At 46.6% G+C, this 21,898-nt stretch overlaps 2 protein-coding genes across 2 annotated transcripts in view; both read right to left on the minus strand.

Annotated features, from left to right (window-relative positions):
* Positions 1 to 18,593, minus strand: part of LOC311150087 (plexin-B1-like) — a gene marked incomplete at its 5' end in the record, with an annotated part of 45,950 nt that extends 27,357 nt beyond the window's left edge. The window contains 31 exons of the mRNA XM_084187358.1: positions 3,271 to 3,431; positions 3,582 to 3,754; positions 5,554 to 5,638; positions 5,926 to 6,029; positions 6,263 to 6,431; positions 6,606 to 6,752; positions 6,851 to 6,917; positions 7,051 to 7,229; positions 7,386 to 7,603; positions 7,777 to 7,877; positions 7,993 to 8,141; positions 8,307 to 8,483; positions 8,604 to 8,846; positions 9,217 to 9,436; positions 9,509 to 9,685; positions 9,858 to 9,994; positions 10,086 to 10,191; positions 10,298 to 10,449; positions 10,547 to 10,713; positions 10,815 to 10,908; positions 11,991 to 12,113; positions 12,233 to 12,331; positions 12,845 to 13,612; positions 14,009 to 14,117; positions 14,210 to 14,318; positions 14,462 to 14,618; positions 14,736 to 14,871; positions 15,054 to 15,154; positions 15,480 to 15,608; positions 16,394 to 16,576; positions 17,484 to 18,593. Coding sequence (XP_084043484.1) covers positions 3,271 to 3,431; positions 3,582 to 3,754; positions 5,554 to 5,638; positions 5,926 to 6,029; positions 6,263 to 6,431; positions 6,606 to 6,752; positions 6,851 to 6,917; positions 7,051 to 7,229; positions 7,386 to 7,603; positions 7,777 to 7,877; positions 7,993 to 8,141; positions 8,307 to 8,483; positions 8,604 to 8,846; positions 9,217 to 9,436; positions 9,509 to 9,685; positions 9,858 to 9,994; positions 10,086 to 10,191; positions 10,298 to 10,449; positions 10,547 to 10,713; positions 10,815 to 10,908; positions 11,991 to 12,113; positions 12,233 to 12,331; positions 12,845 to 13,612; positions 14,009 to 14,117; positions 14,210 to 14,318; positions 14,462 to 14,618; positions 14,736 to 14,871; positions 15,054 to 15,154; positions 15,480 to 15,608; positions 16,394 to 16,576; positions 17,484 to 18,593 — 6,050 coding nt within the window. The remainder of the gene's footprint in view (positions 1 to 3,270; positions 3,432 to 3,581; positions 3,755 to 5,553; positions 5,639 to 5,925; positions 6,030 to 6,262; positions 6,432 to 6,605; positions 6,753 to 6,850; positions 6,918 to 7,050; positions 7,230 to 7,385; positions 7,604 to 7,776; positions 7,878 to 7,992; positions 8,142 to 8,306; positions 8,484 to 8,603; positions 8,847 to 9,216; positions 9,437 to 9,508; positions 9,686 to 9,857; positions 9,995 to 10,085; positions 10,192 to 10,297; positions 10,450 to 10,546; positions 10,714 to 10,814; positions 10,909 to 11,990; positions 12,114 to 12,232; positions 12,332 to 12,844; positions 13,613 to 14,008; positions 14,118 to 14,209; positions 14,319 to 14,461; positions 14,619 to 14,735; positions 14,872 to 15,053; positions 15,155 to 15,479; positions 15,609 to 16,393; positions 16,577 to 17,483) is intronic.
* LOC311150091 (intermediate filament protein ON3-like) overlaps positions 1 to 21,898 on the minus strand; it is a 409,178-nt gene that overhangs the window by 226,649 nt on the left and 160,631 nt on the right. The gene's annotated exons all lie outside the window — the stretch shown is intronic.

The following is a 21,898-nucleotide window of genomic DNA, read 5'->3' on the forward strand; positions in this document are numbered from 1 at the left end:
TCACAGGCAGTACCATTCCAGTGCTCTGTCCCGGTAAGCGTGTCATTTCTACAGGAATTATTAGAAAAAGGACTCACTACTTTTAAGGTATATCTAGCAACTATTTAGTCTTGTCATGTGGGTTTTGGGAGCACGATAGTGGTGAAGGGTTCATGTCGGTGTCCAAACAGCTTGCCCCGTCATGGGATTTATCAAGTGTTTTGGATGCTCTATGCCAACAGCCTTTTGAGCCCCTGGGTCAGGTGGAGCTGAAGATGCTTTCATTTAAGACTGCGCTATTACTAGCATTGGCCTCTGCCAAGCGTGTAAGTGACATTCACGCACTCTCTGTGCACTCGTCATGTGCACAATTTGCACCTGGTAACAATAAGGCATCGCTGCAGCCTAACCCCGCCTTTATCCCTAAGATTGTTAACCCATCTTTGATGTGTCTTCCTCTGGAGCTAGTTGTTTTTTATCCTCCACCGTTTTCCTCTCCGGAACATCAACGGTTGCATATGTTGTGTCCAGTACGCGCTCTGCGCATCTACATAGACAGGACTAAGGGATTTAGGAAATGTGATCAGTTGTTAGTTTCCTGGGCGAAACCTCACACAGGTAAAGCGCTCACTAAACAACACCTATCCGATTGGATAGTGGGGGCTATTGCTTTGGCCTACACAAGTAAGGGTCTTCAGTCTCCTGCTGGCTACATCCTGGGCTTTATTTAAGGGCATATCTATCCAAGATATTTGCTCAGCAGCGAGTTGGGCTTCGCCTCATACATTTGCAAAGTTTTATAGGTTCGATGTCACTGCACCGATCCTGGCGCATACTGTTTTAGGTGTAGGATCTTCTGAAGGGCAAAGCCCATTTGTGTGATATATCACACAGGGCAGTCGGTCGTCAGGATAAGCTTGTCTGGCAATACGGGAGTCAGTATATCCCATAAGTGAAATACCGAAACAAATACTTGAAAGAGAACTTTAGGTTACGACTGTAACACCGGTTCTCTGATATTCTGAGTGAAGAATTTCACAAACCACTCTCCTTGCATAAGCGAGGAAGAGGTGTGGCTTAATTTTGAATGACTCAGAGACGCTGCATCGGACCTTTTATAGCGTAGGAGGGACATCCTTCCCCGACGCACACGTCTCGACGTCCAGCCAATCATGTTGTAATAAAGGCTTCTGACGAATATGCTGGGGGCGTATCCCATAAGTAAAATACCTCACTTGTGCTATCAGAGAACCGGGGTTACAGTCGTAACCTAAAGTTTTCGCTGCGCAACAGGTGATCCTATTCCGCTCAAACTCTGAATGCCAGGGCGCTCATGAAGTGTTTGATTTTCGATTCCATTTGCATTGATGTCCGAGTGATTAGAGGGACAACAGAGCACTTAGTACTGGCCATTAGCAAGTTTGGTAGGCATCAGAGCACAGTTTTGGAAAAGCCTAGTTACCGTGACTCAACAGTCATGTGGAATTTCACTGCTGTCATGACTTGTGACTGCTGGTGTGGCAGGAATACGGTCACCGTAACAGCCCTAGGTGTCCCCATAATATTTAAATTGTGTGATCATATACAAAAGCTGAAGAACATAGGCCCATCCAGGTACTTTTTGCAGGTGCTGGAGTTGTAGGTGAATTCATGAAAAATAAAAAAGTAAAACGCTGCACACTGCTGCTAATGTGATCATAATCATAATTTTAGTGATCATGGTAGACGTCCCTCCTAATTAAAATGTCCCCCCATCCTGCTGATTTGAGCTGCTGGACAGTATTTGCAACACTTGGATGAGAAAGTGAACTTCCCATTTCCAAAACGTTTAGCTCAGTGGGAAATTGGGGATGACCTGATAGGCGATCTATTGCCAGGGTTTCATTAAACAATCTACAGGCACAGTACTTTTTATTGCACATTTAGGCCTAATTAAACTGACGCATTTGGTGATGTTCAACTTCAATTCACTGGCACAATGTAGAATAGCCATACTCATTGATAGCCTAATATATACTTTTAAATGCTTTTGGTGAATTTATGAGGTATTGCAGGACAAGACATTGCGAGATAGATTACCAAGATAGCCTATGCGCACTGTTCCAACTGTCTGCCCCTCGTTCTCCCTCGCTGGCTCGCCTGCTCTTTCTCTTCACTATGAAAGATGCCAGTGTGTGTTCTGTCTGTTGCGTGTAGAAGAGACTACTCATTGATAGCCCCTACTTTCGTGAACTTGCGAGACATTGCAAGCCAAGAAATTGCGTGATACAGCATTGTGAGATACAGCTTTTGATTACCGATGCTATGCATGATTCTGACTGTCTGCCTGGAGGTCGACCTTGCCTAGCTATGCCTGGCTGTGCACCTCCCCTCTCGCTCCCTCGCTGTGAAAGATGCAAGAGTTTTTGTTCTTGGATTTAGCCTACGGCAACTACTCAGACAGAATATTAGGAGTCGAGGAAAATAGGAGTCGACGGGCAAGGAGTTGAGGAATTGATTGTTTTGGAGATGACTCTCCACCACTATCCCTTCATTCTTTTTACAATACCATTTCCAGGTCCCAAGGTTTAAGATGGTACACTACACTACTAGACCATGTGTGTTGTAGTTTTTCACTATGAGCTAAAGGGGTTTAAGAGGGTACTAGGCCTAAGCTTTGCCATTGCAGAGCGAGAAGTCAATGTTGCATTATGTGAGTACTATAAATGACTACGTTTTTGGTCACTTTACCTGAAAAATGGTGCGACACAGACCATGATAATACATTGTAAACAACTACCATGCTTTCATGTTTCACATGCTGCTAGTACAAAACCTTGCTATTTTGTTGTTCCATGGTAGTACAATGAAAAATAAACTTTGTTTTTTTGGCCCCTACCATGGCAGGAAAATACCATGGTACTGGTGGAAATACCATGGTATTTTCCTGCCATGGTAGTGACCAGAAAACCATGATAGTACCATGGAATTTTTTTAATTGTCCTACCATGGTACATTTTGTTAAGGGCCAGACAGTCCTAGCAAAATTCTTGCTTGAGAAATAGTTTTTTGTTAAAAAGCCATTTTGGGCCATTTTAAAGAAAATCGATTACAGTAAGGTACTTAATTGTTACTCAGAAATGTTTGATATTGATATAAAAACTGCTGCATTGGGCCTTTAATAAGGAAATTCTTCTTAAGAAGGTTTTGTGAATCCGAGCCCAGATCTGTATTGGTTACTGTAATTACAAAGAACAGGAAACACTTCAGTGTTCAAAAGCAAATGAGCCAGTAGTAGTACTGAGTCATTACCTGTTAGTCTTCCAGATGTGGATGGTCTCCGGGTCTGTAATGTTGTGCTGCAGAGCCTGCTCATCCAGCAGGTCAAAGAAGTACTTGACAGCCATGGGAACTGGCTGGTTAGTGCTCAGGATCACTGTGAACAAGTCATCCACAAACTTCTGCAGTGTGCCCTGGAAGAGAGAGTAGGAAGATATGGGAATAAATATGTGCACTAGTGTAAATATTACACATACTGTTTGTGTGTGTGTGTGTGTGTGTGTGTGTGTGTGTGTGTCTGCTTGTTTATTGCATTGCGTTGCGTTGCATGTGATTTCTGGCACCTTCATGGAGAGTAGGCGTGTGAGGTAGATCTCGGGGATGGCCTTGGCCCTCTCTCTCTCCCGCTCTCTCAGACTACCCCGCCTGTGTTTGGGCAGGTCTGGTTCCTCATTGGCTTTCACCAGGTGCCAGAGCTTCACGCCTCCCTCGTCCGCATCGTCCAACATGGGCGTCTCTGACAGAGGGACACACATGGTCAGACATCTCTGACATAGTCTAGGTACAGTATATACGGTAACCCCAATGCAGTCGAAGGGCAGCTTAAGAAAAATATCATTGCTAGTTATACAGTGCATTCGGAAAGTATTCAGACCCCTTCACTTTTTCCACATTTTGTTACCTTACACCCTTATTCTAAAATGGATGAAATCGTTTTTTCCCCTCATCAATCTACACACAATACCCCATAATGACAAAGGAAAGAGAGGTTTTTGCAAATGTATTAAATATAAAAAACGGAAATATCACATTTCCATAAGTGTTCAGACCCTTTACTCAGTACTTTGTTGAAGCACCTTTGGCAGCGATTACAGCCTGGAGTCTTCTTGGGTATGACGCTACAAGCTTGGCACACCTGTATTTGGGGAGTTTCTCCCGTTCTTCACTCTGCAGATCCTCTCAAGCTCTGTCAGGTTGGATGGGGAGCGTAGCTGCACAGCTATTTTCAGGTCTCTCAATCAATCGGTTTCAAGTCCGGGCTCTGGCTGGGCCACTCAAGGACATTCAGAGACCTGTCCCGACGCCACTCCTGTATTGCCTTGGCTGTGTGCTTAGGGTCATTGTCCTGTTGGAAGGTGAACCTTCGCCCCCAGTCTGAGGTCCTGAGCGCTCTGGAGCAGGTTTTCATCAAGAATCTCTCTGTACTTTGCTCCGTTCATCTTTCCCTCGATCCTGACAAGCCTCCCAGTCCCTGCCGCTGAAAAACATCCCCACAGCATGATGCTGCCACCACCATGCTTCACCATAGGGATGGTGCCAGGATTCCTCCAGATGTGACGCTTGGCATTCAGGCCAAAGGGTTCAATCTTGGTTTCATCAGACCAGAGAATCTTGTTTCTCATGGTCAGAGTCCTTTAGGTGCCTTTTGGCAAACTCCAAGCGGGCTGTTATGTGTCTTTTACTGAGGAGTGGCTTCTGTCTGGCCACTACCATAAAGGCCAGATTGGTGAAATGCTGCAAAGATGGTTGTCCTTCTGGAAGGTTCTCCCATCTCCGCAGAGGAACTCCGGAGCTCTGTCAGAGTGACCATCGGGTTCTTGGTCACCTCCCTGACCAATGCCCTTCTCCCCCGATTGCTTAGTTTGCCCGGGTGGCCAGCTCTAGGAAGAGTCTTGGTGGTTCCAAACTTCTTCCATTTAAGAATGATGGAGGCCGCTGTGTTCTTGGGGACCTACAATGCTGCAGAAATGTTTTGGTACCCTTCCCCAGATCTGTGCTTCAACACAATCCTGTCTCGGAGCTCTACGGACAATTCCTTCGACCTCATGGCTTGGTTTCTGCTCTGACATGCACTGTCAACTGTGGTAAACATATATAGATAGGTGTGTGCCTTTCCAAATAATGTCCAATCAATTGAATTTACCACAGGTGGACTCCAATCAAGTTGTAGAAACATCTCAAGGATGATCAATGGAAACAGGATGCACCTGAGCTCAATTTCGAGTCTCATAGCAAAGGGTCTGAATACTTATGTAAATAAGGTATTTCTGTTTTTTGCTTCGTCATTATGGGGTATTGTGTGTAGATTGATGATGAGGAAATGTTTTATTTAATCCATTTTCGAATAAGGCTCTAATGTAACAAAATGTTGAAAAAGTCAAGGGGTCTGAATACTTTTCCGAATGCACTGTATATCCTTATGTTACAAATGTAGCTCTTGTGCATTGTCCAAATTTGGTAGCAATATTATATTGATGCTGAACAATATCCTATGACCATGCTGCACTTATGTGACATAGATTAGTTGAGACTCACTCTCTCCAGGAAAGTAGTCATGGTTGTCATTGTGGATGTGTTTGGAGTTCCGGGGTACCAGTGCAACAGTGGCTCCATCCGGAACCTGCAGACCATTTGTAAAATCATTAAATCAAATTAACAAAGTAAACAAAAAATACTTTAGAGTGATGTAGTAATTCTAGTTAAGGGGGACAGGGATGGACGGGACGTGGTCCTCTGTAGCTCAATTGGTAGAGCATGGCGCTTGTAACGCCAGGGTAGTGGGTTCGATCCCTGGGACCACCCATACGTAAAAATGTATGCACACATGACTGTAAGTCGCTTTGGATAAAAGCGTCTGCTAAATGGCATATTATTATATTATTATATGTGTGGCCTACTGTTTCTGACCTTGTAGTGCTGCAGGGTGTTGAGGCGTTTCCAGGAGCCCTGCACCACCGACGTTAGGTCCTCGTCTGACAGGATCAGGTGACCTGCCATGCCCGCACGCCACTCTGATCAAGGACACAATACAAAAGATTAGCTACCAAAAAAGTAGATTATAACTGATGACCAAGGAAGAATTCTGTTGGCTTTGTCAATTCTAGGGTGTTTCAGGTTTATAGTATGCCCATTAACTTGGATAAATGTTATTTGGCTTCACTTCTACCTGGCATGCCAGAATGGACAAAGATGTCACATTTTCAGACTGGACAGTGAATGATAGAGAGCTGTAGTGGAGGCTCACCCAGGTGGAGAGAGTCTGCGTGGGGCCTCTGGGAGAAGGACATGCCCTTCCATGCCTGCTCCAGGACCTTCTCCTTCACCTGGGTTATGGTGTCACAGTCCAGCACCTTGGCAGGAGCGGTCTGGGGCACGCCACCGTTGCCTGTCGCTGGCATGAGGACATTCAGCGTCTGGAAGGTTAATGACGGTTCATTAAATCACTACACTGAAAACTTTGATTACTTCACCATGTTGCACAACTCCTTTATTTCCAGCCCCTGCTTTATAATGATAAACAAAGCCCTGCATGTAGCTGTGTATTTGTGGTAAAGGGACATCAGGGTTTGTGTGTGCTGTGCTCTCACCAGGGTTTTGTACTCTATGTCCTCACGGAGCAGCCTGTTGTCGTTGAGTGTATACTTGGCCTTTCCTGTCACGGCGTCCACTGGTCCCTTGTCCACCTGGTGTTTAATGGCTCTGAACAGCATGTAGAAGGACTCCCCTGCAGTATCCTAATAACACAGCACAGACGGGACATGTTTCTTTAACTGCCTCTTTAGTGAGGAGACACTGGGGGGTGAATGGGGACATGGCAGGCTGAGATACTCACCCTCAGGAAGGTGAACAGACAAATAGACATCCAGTTGGTCAGGAGCTTCTCCACCACTGATTCAGTTCTGAAACAGAACAACATCAACGTGAATGTGTCCGACACGGATAAGAAAACCACAAGAGACTTTAAAAAGACATAGCAAAAAGCCTGCCATTACCCAAGACTGATGAGAACATATACTGATCAGCCCCCCTCACCTTCGGAGCATGAGTTTGGGGTTCTTGGCCACGTACTGCACCACCAGGTCGTTGAGTAGAGTCTTGAGGATGTCAGTGAAGTACTCCAGCTTCCCATGCAGGGCAACGGTGAGCAGGGAGGCCACGTAGGCCCGGTCCCGAGGGGAGAAGGTCCGCTGCACCTCCAGGGTGTGGATGAACTGGGAGAGAGGGGCACAAAGGGGTCAAAACAGTGACACAGTGAAAGTGAAGCACAACATGCATGCATTATATATTACTGTTGATGTTTTATAGTCTGAATGGTATTGAGAGGCACGGTAGCACAACTTCACTTCTTCAGAGTTGGTTAAGGTTACCTTGGTGAGGAATAGTTTGCTGTTGAGAAGGTTGGACAGTTGAACCAGTCCCTGCTCCACCGTCTGTCTACGGCACTCGGGCACGTCCAAATCTCGCCTCAGTGGCGACTCCCGGTGGCCAGGGAAGAAAATGCGCTCTGCATACGCCTTGTAGTCCAGGAAAGGGATACCAGAACCCACCAGGTCACTTGAACAGTCCATCATCTCAGTCATCAGGTCTGCACAGAGGAGGGAGGAAAACAGACCACATTGAGATAGTGAGAATCTTTTTAGCAAAATCATATGTAACCCACACCTGAAAAACCTTCCTTATTTGAAGCCACTTTAGGTTTTTGTGATATAAGATGCTGTTTTGTGAACTTATGGTGAAGCTTATGGCACTTTCTCTCACCTGTGAACTCCTTCTTGCAGCGGTCCCTCACACTGGTCTCCAGATTCTCCAGCTGAATCTGGACCTTCTTGTAGTCCCTCACGGCCTGTTTGCTCTTCCTCCTGACAGAGATACATACGGACAGACAGAAAAGCTCACATCCATTATACCAAGCATAACTTTGAACAGATAAAAATGGTGTACTTGGCAAAGTAGAATGACTGTGTTGGCACCCACCTGTATATGAGCACTATGATGACGACGATGAGGGCTACGATGGAGGTCCCCACCCCTACGCCCACCTGGGCCTCCAGGGGGAAGGTGGACTGGCCTTGGGTGTCATACTGCACTCTGCCCAGAGAGAAGTTCAGGTTCCCCATCTGGACCTGGGACAAGACAGCAATTGATTTTCGAGTGGAAGGCTTAGATTCAACGATCAAGTGTTTTACACTTGTCATCCCTACTACCACCACAACTAAATAATATTCTGAATTACACAGACATGTGCCCTCTCTGTTTCAACAGTGGTGACGCAAGGAGTGAAGACGTACAGTGAACTCGGGGAGAGAATCAATGCCCTCCTGCTTCTTGCTGGCCATCACAGAGGGCTGCTGGGATGGAGGCTCACAGTAGAGGTGGTTATGGGTCAAGGTCTTCACAGAGCATACCCCTTCCCCGATCAGAGCCACCACCTCCTCCTTAAAGATGGCCAGGTCCAGGTTCTCCCCCTAGATCATAAAAATAATGATATTGGAGAAAGCCAACTGGACAGGAAACAGACAACACTCATAGGCTCTGAAACTGTTGGAGAAACTGTTATGGTAGCAGAGATAGAATGTAGCAGAGACCTCAACAGAGATGATGCTGCCAGGTTTGTGGTGGTAGGGTTTGCTGGGGTCATTCTGGTTCAGTGGGTACAGCCTGGGGTTGAGCTCGTAGCTGAAAGCACCGCTGCCCACAGAGTTGAAGTCAAAGTGCAGGTTATCCATTAGGAAGTCCACCTTGACCCGAGCATGGTGGGCCTCCGTCCCCACGGCAGGCGTAGGGCACAGCATCAGAGAGGAGCTGCTCACTGCACAACTCGTCTCAAACTGGAGAGGGAGAGATGAGACAGAGGAGATGACAAGCGTGTTTATAGATATTTTGGGAAAGCAGTGATTGATTGACAACTTTACCTTTAAAAGGTGATACATCACACTACATGATCAAAGAAAAGAGTGCCTATCCCTCAAACTAAGCCAGTAGACATCTGAACACCATGTTAGAGGACTCAATACACATTTCAGTTTAATATAATAATAATAATATTATATATGCCATTTAGCAGACGCTTTTATCAGAAGCGACTTAGTCATGCTTGCATACATTTTATGTAAGGGTGGTCCCGGGACTCGAACCAACTATCCTGGCGTTGCAAGCGCCATGCTCTACCAACTGAGCTAAAGAGGACCACCAGTTTACCTGTTTGACGATACAGAGTGCGTCTTCAGGACAGTCTGGCTCAGGAACTATCCGTCTTTGCCTCTTGAGTGGGATTTCTCTGCGTCTCTCTCCATCTCTGCTGCTCCTCCTCATCCTCCTCCTCGGAGAAAGGGACTCCAGAGGACTAAGGGTCACCCGGATTCGGGGCTCCTGTACTACATCCAGGTTTTGTCCAGACACACGGATCATTCTTCCACCACTGGACACACAGAGAGAAGAAGATTTATTTGTATTTCTGACAATTCATTGCGAGTGACATTGTGACACCCACCTGAGGAAGCTTTTGGAGGGTGCAGCCATGGTTATGTTAGGGTCTGAGGTGTAATGATAGATCTCTCCCTGTAGATGGCGGTCTGCTCTACCAAATCGGACCGTGATTCCATGCTCTCCAGTTCTGTTGCTGCCCCCGGTCGTACATGTAATCTGGTCATCCACGACCTCAGAGGAGCTAGAGAGAATTAATTTAACCAGATATCTCAACTACTGCTACAGCATGTTACAGGACTTTATTAAGGAAATTGACAAATTATGTATGCATTCTCATATGCAGTGCAGACTCCACTTGCTTTACAGTGGTTGATCTGGTGACTTTGAATGTAACAGATGCGTAAGAGACTCACATGAGGCATGAGACTCCTCCAATCAGCACGCTGACCTCACTGGGGTGTCCAGTCTTCAGGCTCTGGCCCATTATGGTCAACGCTGATCCCCCGGCCTTGGGCCCCTTCTGAGGGGCTATCCCAATCAGAGCCGGGTCCTGAGGAGAAGAGGAAGGGCATTACGAATCCATTATCAGACTGAGGGCAAGTATTGTCCATTCGGAGTATAATAATGTCTGTTATAGTTACCTGGAAACTGAACCTTTGACCGGAGAGTCCAAGTCCTCCTCCTCTCACCTCGACTGAGGCCTGGCCACTCTTCTCTCCCCCACTGGCTGTGGTCTCACACACAATCCTACAGGAGAATGGAGAATTAAAGCAGGTTCTTACTCTGAACACAGATACATCTAGAGATGCAGAAGATAGAAGAAATAAACGTTGTTGCATGAGAAGAACATTACCTTGAGGAGATCTCATATCTACTGTTGATGACCGTGCAGGGGACACCAGCTATAGTGACAGAGTTCTGGATGTCTTCAGCTTTCTGTCCAAGATTGGAGCCTGAGATGGTCACCACAGTACCACCTTCTACTGGTCCAGAGATGGGCTCAATCTGCAACACACAGTCACAGAGAAGTTAAAAATGAGTCAATTTCACTGTCTAAAGACACATCAACCATAAAAAGAGAAGGTCTCAAATCAAGCCTCACTAAGTGGATGACGGGTGCTGGGCAGGACTGCTTGATCTCGCCAGCGCAGGAGTCCTGGTAACTGCATCTGGAGCGAGCTCCCCCGCACCACACACAGCCGTACTTCTGATCAGCTGTACGACACCGGCTGCAGTCTGACCGGCCCACAGAGCAGTTAAACAACGTCACTGGAACAGAGAGGATACCAGGAATCATCAACACCACATAATCTGAAGAATAGAGAATCTCAATGAGATCTATATCAATAGCGGTCTCCTCTATAACCTACCATGAAGGTCGTCAGCACTATCAATCTGAAAGGTGTTTCTCCTCTTCACATTGATCATGGCATTGTACTCCTCTGCAAAGGCAGTATAGGCATACTGCAACATGACAAAAATAAGGCAGTCTTAGCAGTGTCCACAATCTCAGCTGCCCACATAGTGCTGTGAAAAGGTATTTGCCCCCTTTCTGATTTTCTCTATTTTTGCATATTTTTGATACTGAACGTTATCAGATCTACAACCAAAACCTAATATTAGGTAAAGGGAACCTGAATTTACAAGTAACAAAAAAAGTTGACTCAAGTTTGCCAAAAAGCACCTGGATGATCAAGACTCTTGGAAGAATGTTCTATAGACAGGGGAGTCAAAAGTATATATTTTTGGACGACATGGGTCCCATTATGCCTGGCTAAAACCAAACACTGCATTCCACAGTAAGAACATCATACCAACGGACAAGCATAGTGGTGGTAGTGTGATGGTTTGGGGATGCTTTGTTGCCTGAGGACCTGGACGACCTGCCTTAAAAGAAGGAACCATGAATTCTGCTCTGTATGAGGGAATTCTACAGGAGAATGTCAGGCCATCCGTCTGTGAGCTGAAGCGCAGCTGGGTCATGCAGCAAGACAATTTGGATCCAAAACACACAATCAAGTCTACATGAAAATGGCTAAAAAGCAACACATTTTAAGTTTTGGAATGGCCTAGTCAAAGTCCAGACCTAATCCCAATTGAGATGATGTGGCAGGACTTGAAACAAGCAGTTCATGCTTGAAAACCCACAAATGAGTTAAAGCAGTTCTACATGGAAGAGTGGGCCAAAATTCCTCCACAGTGACTTGAGAGACTGATCAACAACTACAGGAAGGGTTTGGTTGGAGTCATTGCAGCTAAAGGTGGCACAACCAGTTATTGAGTATAAGGGGGCAATTACTTTTTCACACAGATGCATTGGGTGTTGCATAACTTTGTTTATGAAATAGATATGTATTTGTTTACTCAGGTTCCATTATATAATATTAGGTTTTGGTTGACGATATGATAATTCAGTATAAAAAAATATGCAAAAGTAGTTGAAATATCGCTCTTCAAAAAAACATGAAACAGCATGCAGACAAACGCTGTTCAAATTAACAGCATTGTTGCAATACCACATAGGCTGTTATTGAATAAAGACTGACCTGGTGTAGCTGGCAGGTGATGAAGTAGAGAGAGGGCTGGGTGTCGTCTGGCTCCACGTACGCGTCGACCACCACTGACCGCCCCTCGATGGTCAGCACACACTCATAGTCCAGATCCTCATCCTGAACACAAACACGGACACATGCACACACCAATATATAAAACACACGTTTTACACAACATGCATCTCGTGTAAAGCAAACCGTCAGCCATTTTGGTTTTGCAAGCATTCCTCACCCACCTGGAAGAGGTGAAGGTGGCGTCCCACCAGAGTGATCTTCCGGTCCACATTAACAGGAACGAGAGAGGAGCCCTGGACCTTCTCCACACACGGGCAGTCCTATTCATATTATAGGACATACGTTACAGGACATACACACAGGGGACATATGACATCAAACAAAACACCATCTTACATTTTCAGGTGCGGTCTCATCAATTTCAATCATTAAACTACACTTATTGTGAGAACAATTCAGCAATTATCACTCAAAATGTTGCTCCACAGTCTAAAAGTCTATAATATGCGACTGAATAAAATAAAAAATTAAGAAAACACTGACAAAGTGTTAAAAAACACCAGCAGGTTTAGTTCAAACTGAAGACAGCCATTTTTTGATGATTTCATCTCCAAAGTATTGACAGTTGACAATTTCAATGACACTCAAAACATAATGGTGATGCAATGTTTGCACACATCAGACATATGATGACATAAATAAAAGGGTAGGAATTTCAGATCAAATTAAGAATAACCTATTTTACACGATGCCAATGCAACTGCACTTATCCGATTCAGTGCATGTGTTGTACTGGGTGCATCAGCTAGACTGCCAGTGAAAACCCCACTCACCGGCAGATCAAATTCAGAGGAGTCAGACTGGTAGTCTGGTGAAGAGTCAGAGTCAGGGTCAGGTGAGAGGGTAAAGGATTGAGAGGGCTGGTTTTGGTCATCTCCAGAAGGCACTGTTGCAGAGGATGTTGGAGGGTCCATCTCTGTCTCGCCCTCCCCTTTCTCCCATTCCTTAGTCCAGGGGGGTGAGTCTGTACCTTCAGAGGGGGCCAGCCGGACGTCATCTCCGTCAGAGCCAGTGGGCAGGTCCATTAACAGGGGGACACCACTAGAGGTGGGGTCAGAGGAGGGCTCCGTCACAGTGAGGTCAGTGTCGGTCAGTCCATTTGTGCTACTAGGAGCCACAGTTTCTGAAGGCTCGGGCCAGTCTAGCAGCTCAACCCTGGTGACTGTTGTCTGCTCTGTCTCCCCTGTTCCAACAGTAGTCCTGGGGAGGCTCCTGTCTCTATCCACTGAGGTCTCTCCAGCGGTGGTCTGTGTCCCTGCCTGCAGACTGGTTGTCACCTCCAGTGTTGCAGTGGTAGCCTGAGTGGCCAGTGTGGTTGAGGGTGTGGTGGTGGCGGCGATGGTTGGTGAGAGGGTGGTGGGGACTGCGGTTGGCTCGGGAGTGGTGGGTGTGGTGGATGGGGGTACAGGTGTGCTGGCCGTGACTGGGGGAGTGTTTCTAACAGATGTCTCTGTGGGTGGGAGTGTTGGAGCAGCCGGGAGAGTTGGAGTTACAGTGTCAGATTGTTTGGTTGCTGGGGGAGTGAATGTTGGTGGTTTGAACTTGAGATGGTAACACAATGAGCAGAGAGGGGGAGAGGAGGGAGACGAGGGTAAAACAAGAGGATAGGCAAGACATATTTGTAAGTCGCTCTGGATAAGAGCGTCTGCTAAATGATGTAAATATGAATGAAATATATGCAAATAAATCCATAAAGACTGACATCACAAAAAAAAACTAAACGTTTACTAAAAAAAGTACACATTTAAAACAGAGACAATGGAATACGACAAAACATAAATAGACAGGACACGTACAAACTAACAGTTACCAGTTACCTAGGGGGCAGTTACCAGTTTCACTACAAAGCAAACCTGAATACACTGGTTGGTCGATATAATATGTACCGGCTAGCAGTCCTGTAACTGCACTGCCTGATAACCTGTATGTGGACTTACGTGTTGGTTGTAAATTGTGACTCCCTCATCACAGGAGATTTTATTGGTGCACATGTGCTGGTGAATACACCAGTTACAGCCCCAGCGGCTGCTCACACACCCTCTGCACCTGAAAACAGAGAGAAGACGGAGACAGTGACAGGTTAACAGGGGGAGATATACAATTGCATTGTGGCTAGAAATGTCAGCCTTTTAACTCACGGCATGAGTCCAGAGAGCTGTTGGACCACACCACAGTCAAAGAAGGTGAACTCCCGAGCAGCCACTGTCACATTGAGGAAGCGAAGGGACAGGGGGATGGTGACTGAGTCTGAGGAGGAGAGAACATTAGTCAGAACATCCCTAAATTACACTACTCTCCAATAGGATAGTTAGCTCTGGTAATCATTAAGAATGAGAGAGGAATCATTCTGCTTTGTAGTGTCCTATTGGTCTCACACTGATGTCACTCACCTTCTCCCTGGCCAATGGGAGGCAGCCTGCTGGCGTCGGGAGTAGAGCAGGTCACACCAGTGTCTGTGACAGTGGCCAGACGTTCCACATCCTGGTAGAAACAGCTGTATGCTTCGCCTTGCACTAGACTGGGCAACCCCTTCACTGACACAGCAATCTTCGAAAGAGAGAGAGAGAAAAAGAAGGACAGACACATACAGGGTGTCAAAGGGTGATCATTTTTTCTTTCAAGCTCAAAACAAAGTACTGTATCTCCCTCCCTCTCATGTCTTACGTCTGTCTCCTCTCCACGGCTGATGTTATACAGGCTCAGGGATTGGATACCGAGACACTGCTGCTGCTGGTAGTCAAAGCTCCACAACCACTGGCCCTGCAGAGCCCCCCGACTGCACTGTGAGCGCTGGCCACACCTGCCATCACAGGGGGAAGTGGGGTTGAAGGGTGGAGCACAGGTCAAAGGAGAGGAACAAGTGAGAAATGAGGAAGGTGATCATACGTTAATGTTGACATTTGCCTTTGCTCTTCCTATATTTTCGAGCTCTTAATAACTTTATTTTCTGTGGTATAAAATAGTCAGTTGGTGCTTCCTCACCTGCCCTCCAGAACACACCAGCCACAGTAAGGGTCTCGGGCTGAAAGACAGGACTGACAGTCCAGGTGATCTCCACACTCTGCCACCGGTCGCTTCTCCACCTGAAAGGTTACCCACCTCCTTTTCTTAAAAACAGCTGTGCTATACATGGACAATGAAGCCGTAGAGGTGATATAATTGTGCTCGATCATTTATATATTTTTTATAGCCCCCCGCCCCCGCCCTGAAGTACCATCAGGCAGTGCCAATGCCTGGCCAGACAGTGAATTGCATGGTCAAAAATGCACAACACACCTGTACAGTACCTACTCTTGATCCACTTCACTGCATTCCTGCACCAGCTGAAGACCCTAGACTGTATTAGGAGAGTCAAGTAGCTAGCTAGTGCTGATGTGTTTGAGCTGTGTTATGTTCACTCAGACTAACCATTGTGCTGGTCATGATGTAGATGTGCGTCTCCGTCTGGTCCAGCAGGAGGTCACTGCTGATGGGCGAGTTGGGCTGGAGGAGCATGGAGGAGTACATCTCCACCCTGCCTCCAGAGCCTAGGAACACCTGGAGAGAAGCAGATGGTTACTGTCGAAAACCATCAACCATTTCCAAGTGGTCAAGGTTATAAAACTCAGCACATACAGTACATTTAAAAACGGAAAAAGAGAAGTGAAAAGGCTAAAGAAGTCTTGGCTAGAATGTGGCTAAAAGCAAATTAAAGGTGCATTTGTACTGTCTGCAGGATCGTATTGTGAAGAGAACAGTTAATTTGATTGTCAGTCAGTAAATCTAATCTGGAGGATACCAAGACACCTTTGCCTAAGTGATTCGTAAGCCCTCAAACTCTCAAGTTACCTGAGTTTAATGTGATTAGCATAGATTTTATGTCAGACTCCATAAACCTGTGCAGTGATCTCAGTGCTGTAAGCAGGAAACAAATGGCTTGTCAAGTGCAGTTTCTGTCCGCACATCTTAGCGAGCTGACAAAATAAGACACTCGATTTAGAAACCTGCATGTGGTACCCACATTGTGTGTGTATGTGTGTGTTCACGCATGCATGTGCACGTGTGTGTCTGGATGGTGGTTGTGGAATTTGGTGTGCATTGATGAGAAAATCCCTTTATAAATGGGTAACTTCAGTCAGCTGCATAACTAAGGGAGCTTTGATCAGGCACCTCAAAGCCCTCTGTTCTGTTCTGTCTGAGGAGGTCTCCCCCACCAGCTCTGACCACAGCTTTAACAAGGCTACCAGACAATGTCCAGAGTAGATGTCTGAAACACTGCTATCTTGATCTAGATCTCAAGTATTAACAAAAGTTGCCTCATGACCTACTGTAACTTGGCATACCTTGTGCAAATTCCCTTTAGAGTCTCCTAAAAAGGCAATGGTGTGCCCAGCCCTCACACTGACAGCCACAGCAGTGAGACGGGCAGATGGGCTGTCCAATACTGCCTCAGCTTCCATGGGTACCCTGCTGGCCATTGGACTGGGGGTGTGGTCAGAGCCACAGGGATAAGCCTTTAGGGTGTTCTGGAACACAGAGAACAAACAAAACACATCTCTCAGAGACTGTTCCATTCACATTATCACAGGAACATGGTTATTCATTATTTTATTATTCACTTTCATTCAGTAATATTTCATGTAGAAGTCTTTCACAGTCCAACCAATCCTCTTAGTTTTTATAAGAGGATTAAATATTATATCAGATGGGAAGCATACTAAGAATGCAATCTTGCGCCTTTGCTTTCGCGTAACCCCTTAAATCCCTACCAATAAGTCTTCAGCCCAACTCCAGTAAATTGGAAAGTCTTCTGTTCCAGGGCTTGTTTACTTTAAAGCAAATTGTTTACCTAATGAACATTCTGTTCCAATCCGTCTGTCAGTCTTGTTGGATTTCAAAGGGCTCCTCCCCATCCATGTCAGCCTTCATTTACCAGTCCGATAGCTGAGTCGGGACAGTTTGTTTTATTGATCCTAACGATCCCATTAAACCGCTCCAGGCTGCAGGGCAGGCAGGCCTGACGAGCTCCAGGGCTCCAGGCTGGAGGTCACCCCGGGGTCGTAGGCCTGCAGGGCTACTTCCCTCCCAGGCATCAGGGATCTCTTGGCTCTTTGGCACAGGGCTCATTAAGGCCTTTCATGAATCACTGGCCTTCCTCTCTCTACGGCTGCTCTGAGCTAAGGCTGGATCTACTCATCTTCCTGACTGCTGAAGCCAATAAGCCATTACAGCAGCGAAGATAGAGAATAAGTAAGATTTAACTTGATTATAAGGGATTCCATTGGTAGTACCCTGATGTTAGGAAAAATAGGGCAAATGCTTGGCATTGAGCAGAGGAAACCTACATTGAAATTTGTTTCATTCCGATGAAACAGAGGACTCATATGAAAGGTGTATGTGTTGTTACAACAGCTGCTCCTCTGAACACCTTACCGTAGGTAAGTTGGCACAGCTGGACTTGACCTCATACTCTATGTAGGCCACCTCGCCTCCTCCCTTCACCTGGCCATCCAGCGTGTAGCACAGGTCTCGTGTGGAGTCGATGAGTCTGTCCAGCTCGTCCAGGGGGTACACACACAGAGCGGAGTCCTCGGAGGGCCCGTTGGAAGAGCTGACCCGGGTGGAGAAGACCCCCAGCAGGGCCTCCCCCTCTCTGTCACCCCCCTGACCCACCTGGGCCGCCTGCAGGAGGTTGTAGTTCCTCTCTGGGGAGGAGGCAGAGGAGGAGTGACACACCAGCGGTACCTCTACATAGGAGTAGTAGGAGGTGTCATCCAGACACACACGGGCAGCATACGTACGGTATTCCCGCGACACAGCCTTAATGTCACGGCGATAGAACAAGAAGTACACATGCCCACGGCGAGCGAAAGCGGCTACAAAATGGTGGTCGTACTCCGAGAGCCTTCCCGCTACGGCCAGCTTGGCCGTCTCCTCGTAAGAGAACACAGGCTCGTGGGCCAGATGGCGTGTGGAGATGGGCGGATGGCTGCTTGTGTAACCACGCCCCACGTAGAGCACGGCCCGCTCCCCGCCTCGGGGCCCCACCACCAGCCCCACTGTGGACACCTCCGGATCGTTGGCCGCCACGTACTGGGTGTCCACCGGCCTCTCTGTGGAGAACAGCACCTCCTTCACAGAGGTCAGGCTGCGCTTCTGGCAGGTGCCCTGGTGGACGTTACCACAGGTGATGAGCTCCATGGCTGAGGGGTCCACTAGGAGCAGCTTGTTGTGGTTGGAGGTGCGCCGGGCCTGGGGGCAGTTGGCCTCGGTGACAGGGGGAAGACACTCCTTACTATCAGTCACAGGGCCGGTCCTCTCCTCATGCTCCAGACGCAGGCCGTCTAGGCCGTCCAGTTGGAAGAGGTGGTCCCTGGCCCCCACGTAGACAGTGCCCACAGAGGGGTCCGGGTGCAGGACCAGGTGCTCAAAAGAAGTGTCATTTCTGGAAAAGCGTGGATAAGTGCGGACGTCGAGGGAGTACGAGGTGGTGATCAGTAGGAGGATGAGCAGGGCTGAGATCAGAGCCATCCCAAGTGGCATGGCAAATATTCTGCAAACACAAGAATAGTAAAAAAATGCTCTACATCAAGTTTGCTATACAAAAACAGTATTAATTAGATATCTATACAATATGTCTAACCATGTGTCCGACGTTAAGCTCAAGACGCCCGACTCCTCTTGATCATCCGCAAACATAACCCATTATTGTTCACTACACCTGCAGAGAAAATAAAACATATTATTACAATCTAATACCACCCAATAATCCATCAGGAGTTACAACATTGGTTGGATCATCTTCAAGAACCTGCCACCCTGCCACTCATCTACAGCACATGAGCCTTAAAGTGACGGTGCTCATTCTCCATTTAGACACTTGTCACTCGTCACCTCACTACCCCAGTGAATCAATTGGCCTGTGGAAGTCCTCTTTTACAGCTGCAACCCCTTCAATAATTGAGCAGCTCTCCCCCGTCCTCACCCTCCCCCCTGGTGAGAGGTCAAGAATGACTAAGTGCAGTAGTCCTACAGTATGTCTCTGTAGCCAGTGGCATGAGGATGGGGCATAAGAGGGTGAGGCGAGCCCTAGCTGGTGGTCCTGGAGCAGATGCGCCTGGTGTGTTGCTCTGACACAGTAAGTGTGTCTCAGTCAGACCCCTCTTTACTTATTCATGGGAGGGATAAGAGGTCTGTCACTTCTTGGACGGTAACCTCCAGGCCCACTGCCACAGGGTAGTCCATGAAAAATACATACATAATTCCATGTGCATCATGTTTTATTGAGTCAAACCTATGTCCAGAATAGGGGTGCTTTGAGAGATAAGAATAGTATCTTTATATAGATAGAGCCATTAGCCCTATCAAGAACATCTCTATTTGTGGGCCTCTATTCTTGCCACTGTTGTCCTTGATGCTCAGTCTCAGTCTAGACCGAGTGGCCTGTGATACACAGCTGCACTGTGAGGCCTGGGAACAATAGAGAACACAGCCATGCTACTGGTCTGCTGTCCTCACCTGCTCTTTGACCGGCTGACATTCCACTGTTGATATTTATAGTGCATGGGGACCAATCGTCATGGGAACTTCCTCTTAGTAACAGTATAGGACTGGGAAACATTTTACATTTTAGTCTTATCCAGAGCGACTTACAGTTAGTGATTGCATCCATTTTCATACTGGCCCCCCGTGGGAAACGAACCCACCATTACTAGTCATTCCTTTTATACTTAAAATAAAAAGTCGCCTCATTTTCAATTATTTATTTTACATCCTTCACATTTTTCCCCTTCCTTATCATGGCTGCAGTGACCTTTAACAAGATTCTTCAGCTGAATGGTCACTATAACGACAAATACATCTACCATCAATCTGAATGTAAGTACTTCTGGAAAAGTAGAGTCTGCCAAATGCCCAAATTGTAAAAAGAATGTAGCACTTTGTTACTACTACTGCTACTACTAAAGTAAAAGTGTAGTGGTTATAATGATAAAACATAGTAAGATGGGAGGAGAGGGGTCTCCGTAACAGGGGCATGCAGAGCCAACAATCTCCAGAGTTCATTGGCCGTGTCTGGAATGCATGGCTCTGCCCTGGTGCAGTCCAAGGAACCTATAAATAACTACTGCTAGGCTATTAGGCTGTCAGCAGCACTGGGGGTCTGATCGGGGCTTTACAATCCCACTACACTACAGCCAAGTCCACTGAGCTCTACAGCTCTACGCACAGAGACTCCCCTCTATGTTTATCAATCATTGAAAGTGGTTGCTGTGCACATTTAACGTTCAACTCTTAATGATCCGTGACAGGGTTCTGAACGCTAAGACCCCATAAACATGTGAGGTCAGCAGCGAATGCCTCCAAAAAGACAGGCGTGCGATTCTTCAGGCGGCGTCTGAATGAGACGCGCCTCAGGCTCGGAGGCCTGACATTGTTCTGCTGCTCCTGAAATCTCCCCCTCTGGAACGCGGCCAAATGGTACTGTACCCGTCTGCTTGAGTTATGACAGACTACGATGAACACACACAGCCATCATAGTTCATCGTTTCATGACTACGAGGCAGAATCCAACTACAGTACAGTTAATCTTACACATAAATGTCACAGCATAGGGTGTAATCGTCAGACCTTGAGGGTCTTTCTGTAGTGAATAAAACCAGCCACGGCCAGTCACAGATGGGATTTCTACAGTGGTATAGAATAGAAAATGTTTGTAGACAAAGATCAATGTAAGCAAGCTAATATCATCAAAGGCGGATGTCCACACACGTGGCCCTCTGCCATTTCCGTCCACTTCTTTAGGTCTATAGCAAACCACTCTCACAAACGCACAGAGGGTCTCTCTTTCCCTCTTTTTAAAATGTCCCCGGTGTTGAAAAGGGAGTCTGTGTGTAGCCGTTGGTGGGAATAGTGTCCCTTTCAGCCCTCTCTGACCAAGTGGCTTTTCTGACCGGGTGGAGAATAAAGCCACTTCCTTGTAAAAAGAGCTTCACACAGTCTGGCTTATAACGGGACCCTTCATGTAGGCCTTTCTGGAGGTGGTTTGTCAGCGGGAAGCAAGGTGCAGAAGAACTTAGTACAGTTGACTATAGAGTCTGAAATCAACCCAAACATCATGTGTGACGCAAGATAGATACAGCACAGTAGTCTTATATGCACAGTAAAGAGACAGCATTCCGCAAGAATGATGGATGGAGGCAGCTGAAGTGCTTTCAAGGGTTTCTGGGAGGGGTTGACGATTATGTATTCATACATAGGCTATATAATACATATACTTAGATATATTGGTGTTAAAACTTAAGTATATGGTGAATTAAGATAGGATCAAATAATACATTTCAAACCCACACTATGGTAAAATAATGACCCTTTGGAAGAATGGTTGTGAATGATGGGAGGAAGAGAGGCCAGTAAGTGGTTGGTGGTCAGGTCCTACTGACTGCTGTGGCTACAGCACCAGGACAGAAGCCAACTGCTCCAACTAAATTACAGACAGCACTACTGACTTGGGGTTCCTCAGGGATTGATGTGAGCAAAATCTGAACACAGAGGAGCGTGTGAATGCAGAAAATAACAAAGGGAAAACTAAAATCTCTTCCTCGATTTCTAGCTTGCTTTCTTTTACACTCTTTCCCCATTTCTGTGCCACAAACTTTAAAAGGTTATGTAGAGCAGAAGTAGCTACAACAGAAATGTGGGATTAAAGAAGGATTGTTGCGATTGTGTCAATATGTTTTATTCAGACCATATGGTGCGGTTAGCATCACGTCAATAGGATATTGATAATGCATGTCTTTGTATTGGCATCAGAGGAGGCTAACGCTGTGTCGAAACATGCTTATTCATGT

Source organism: Coregonus lavaretus, assembly GCF_964263955.1.
Source record: "Coregonus lavaretus genome assembly, chromosome: 22".
Taxonomy (NCBI): Eukaryota; Metazoa; Chordata; class Actinopteri; order Salmoniformes; family Salmonidae; genus Coregonus; species Coregonus lavaretus.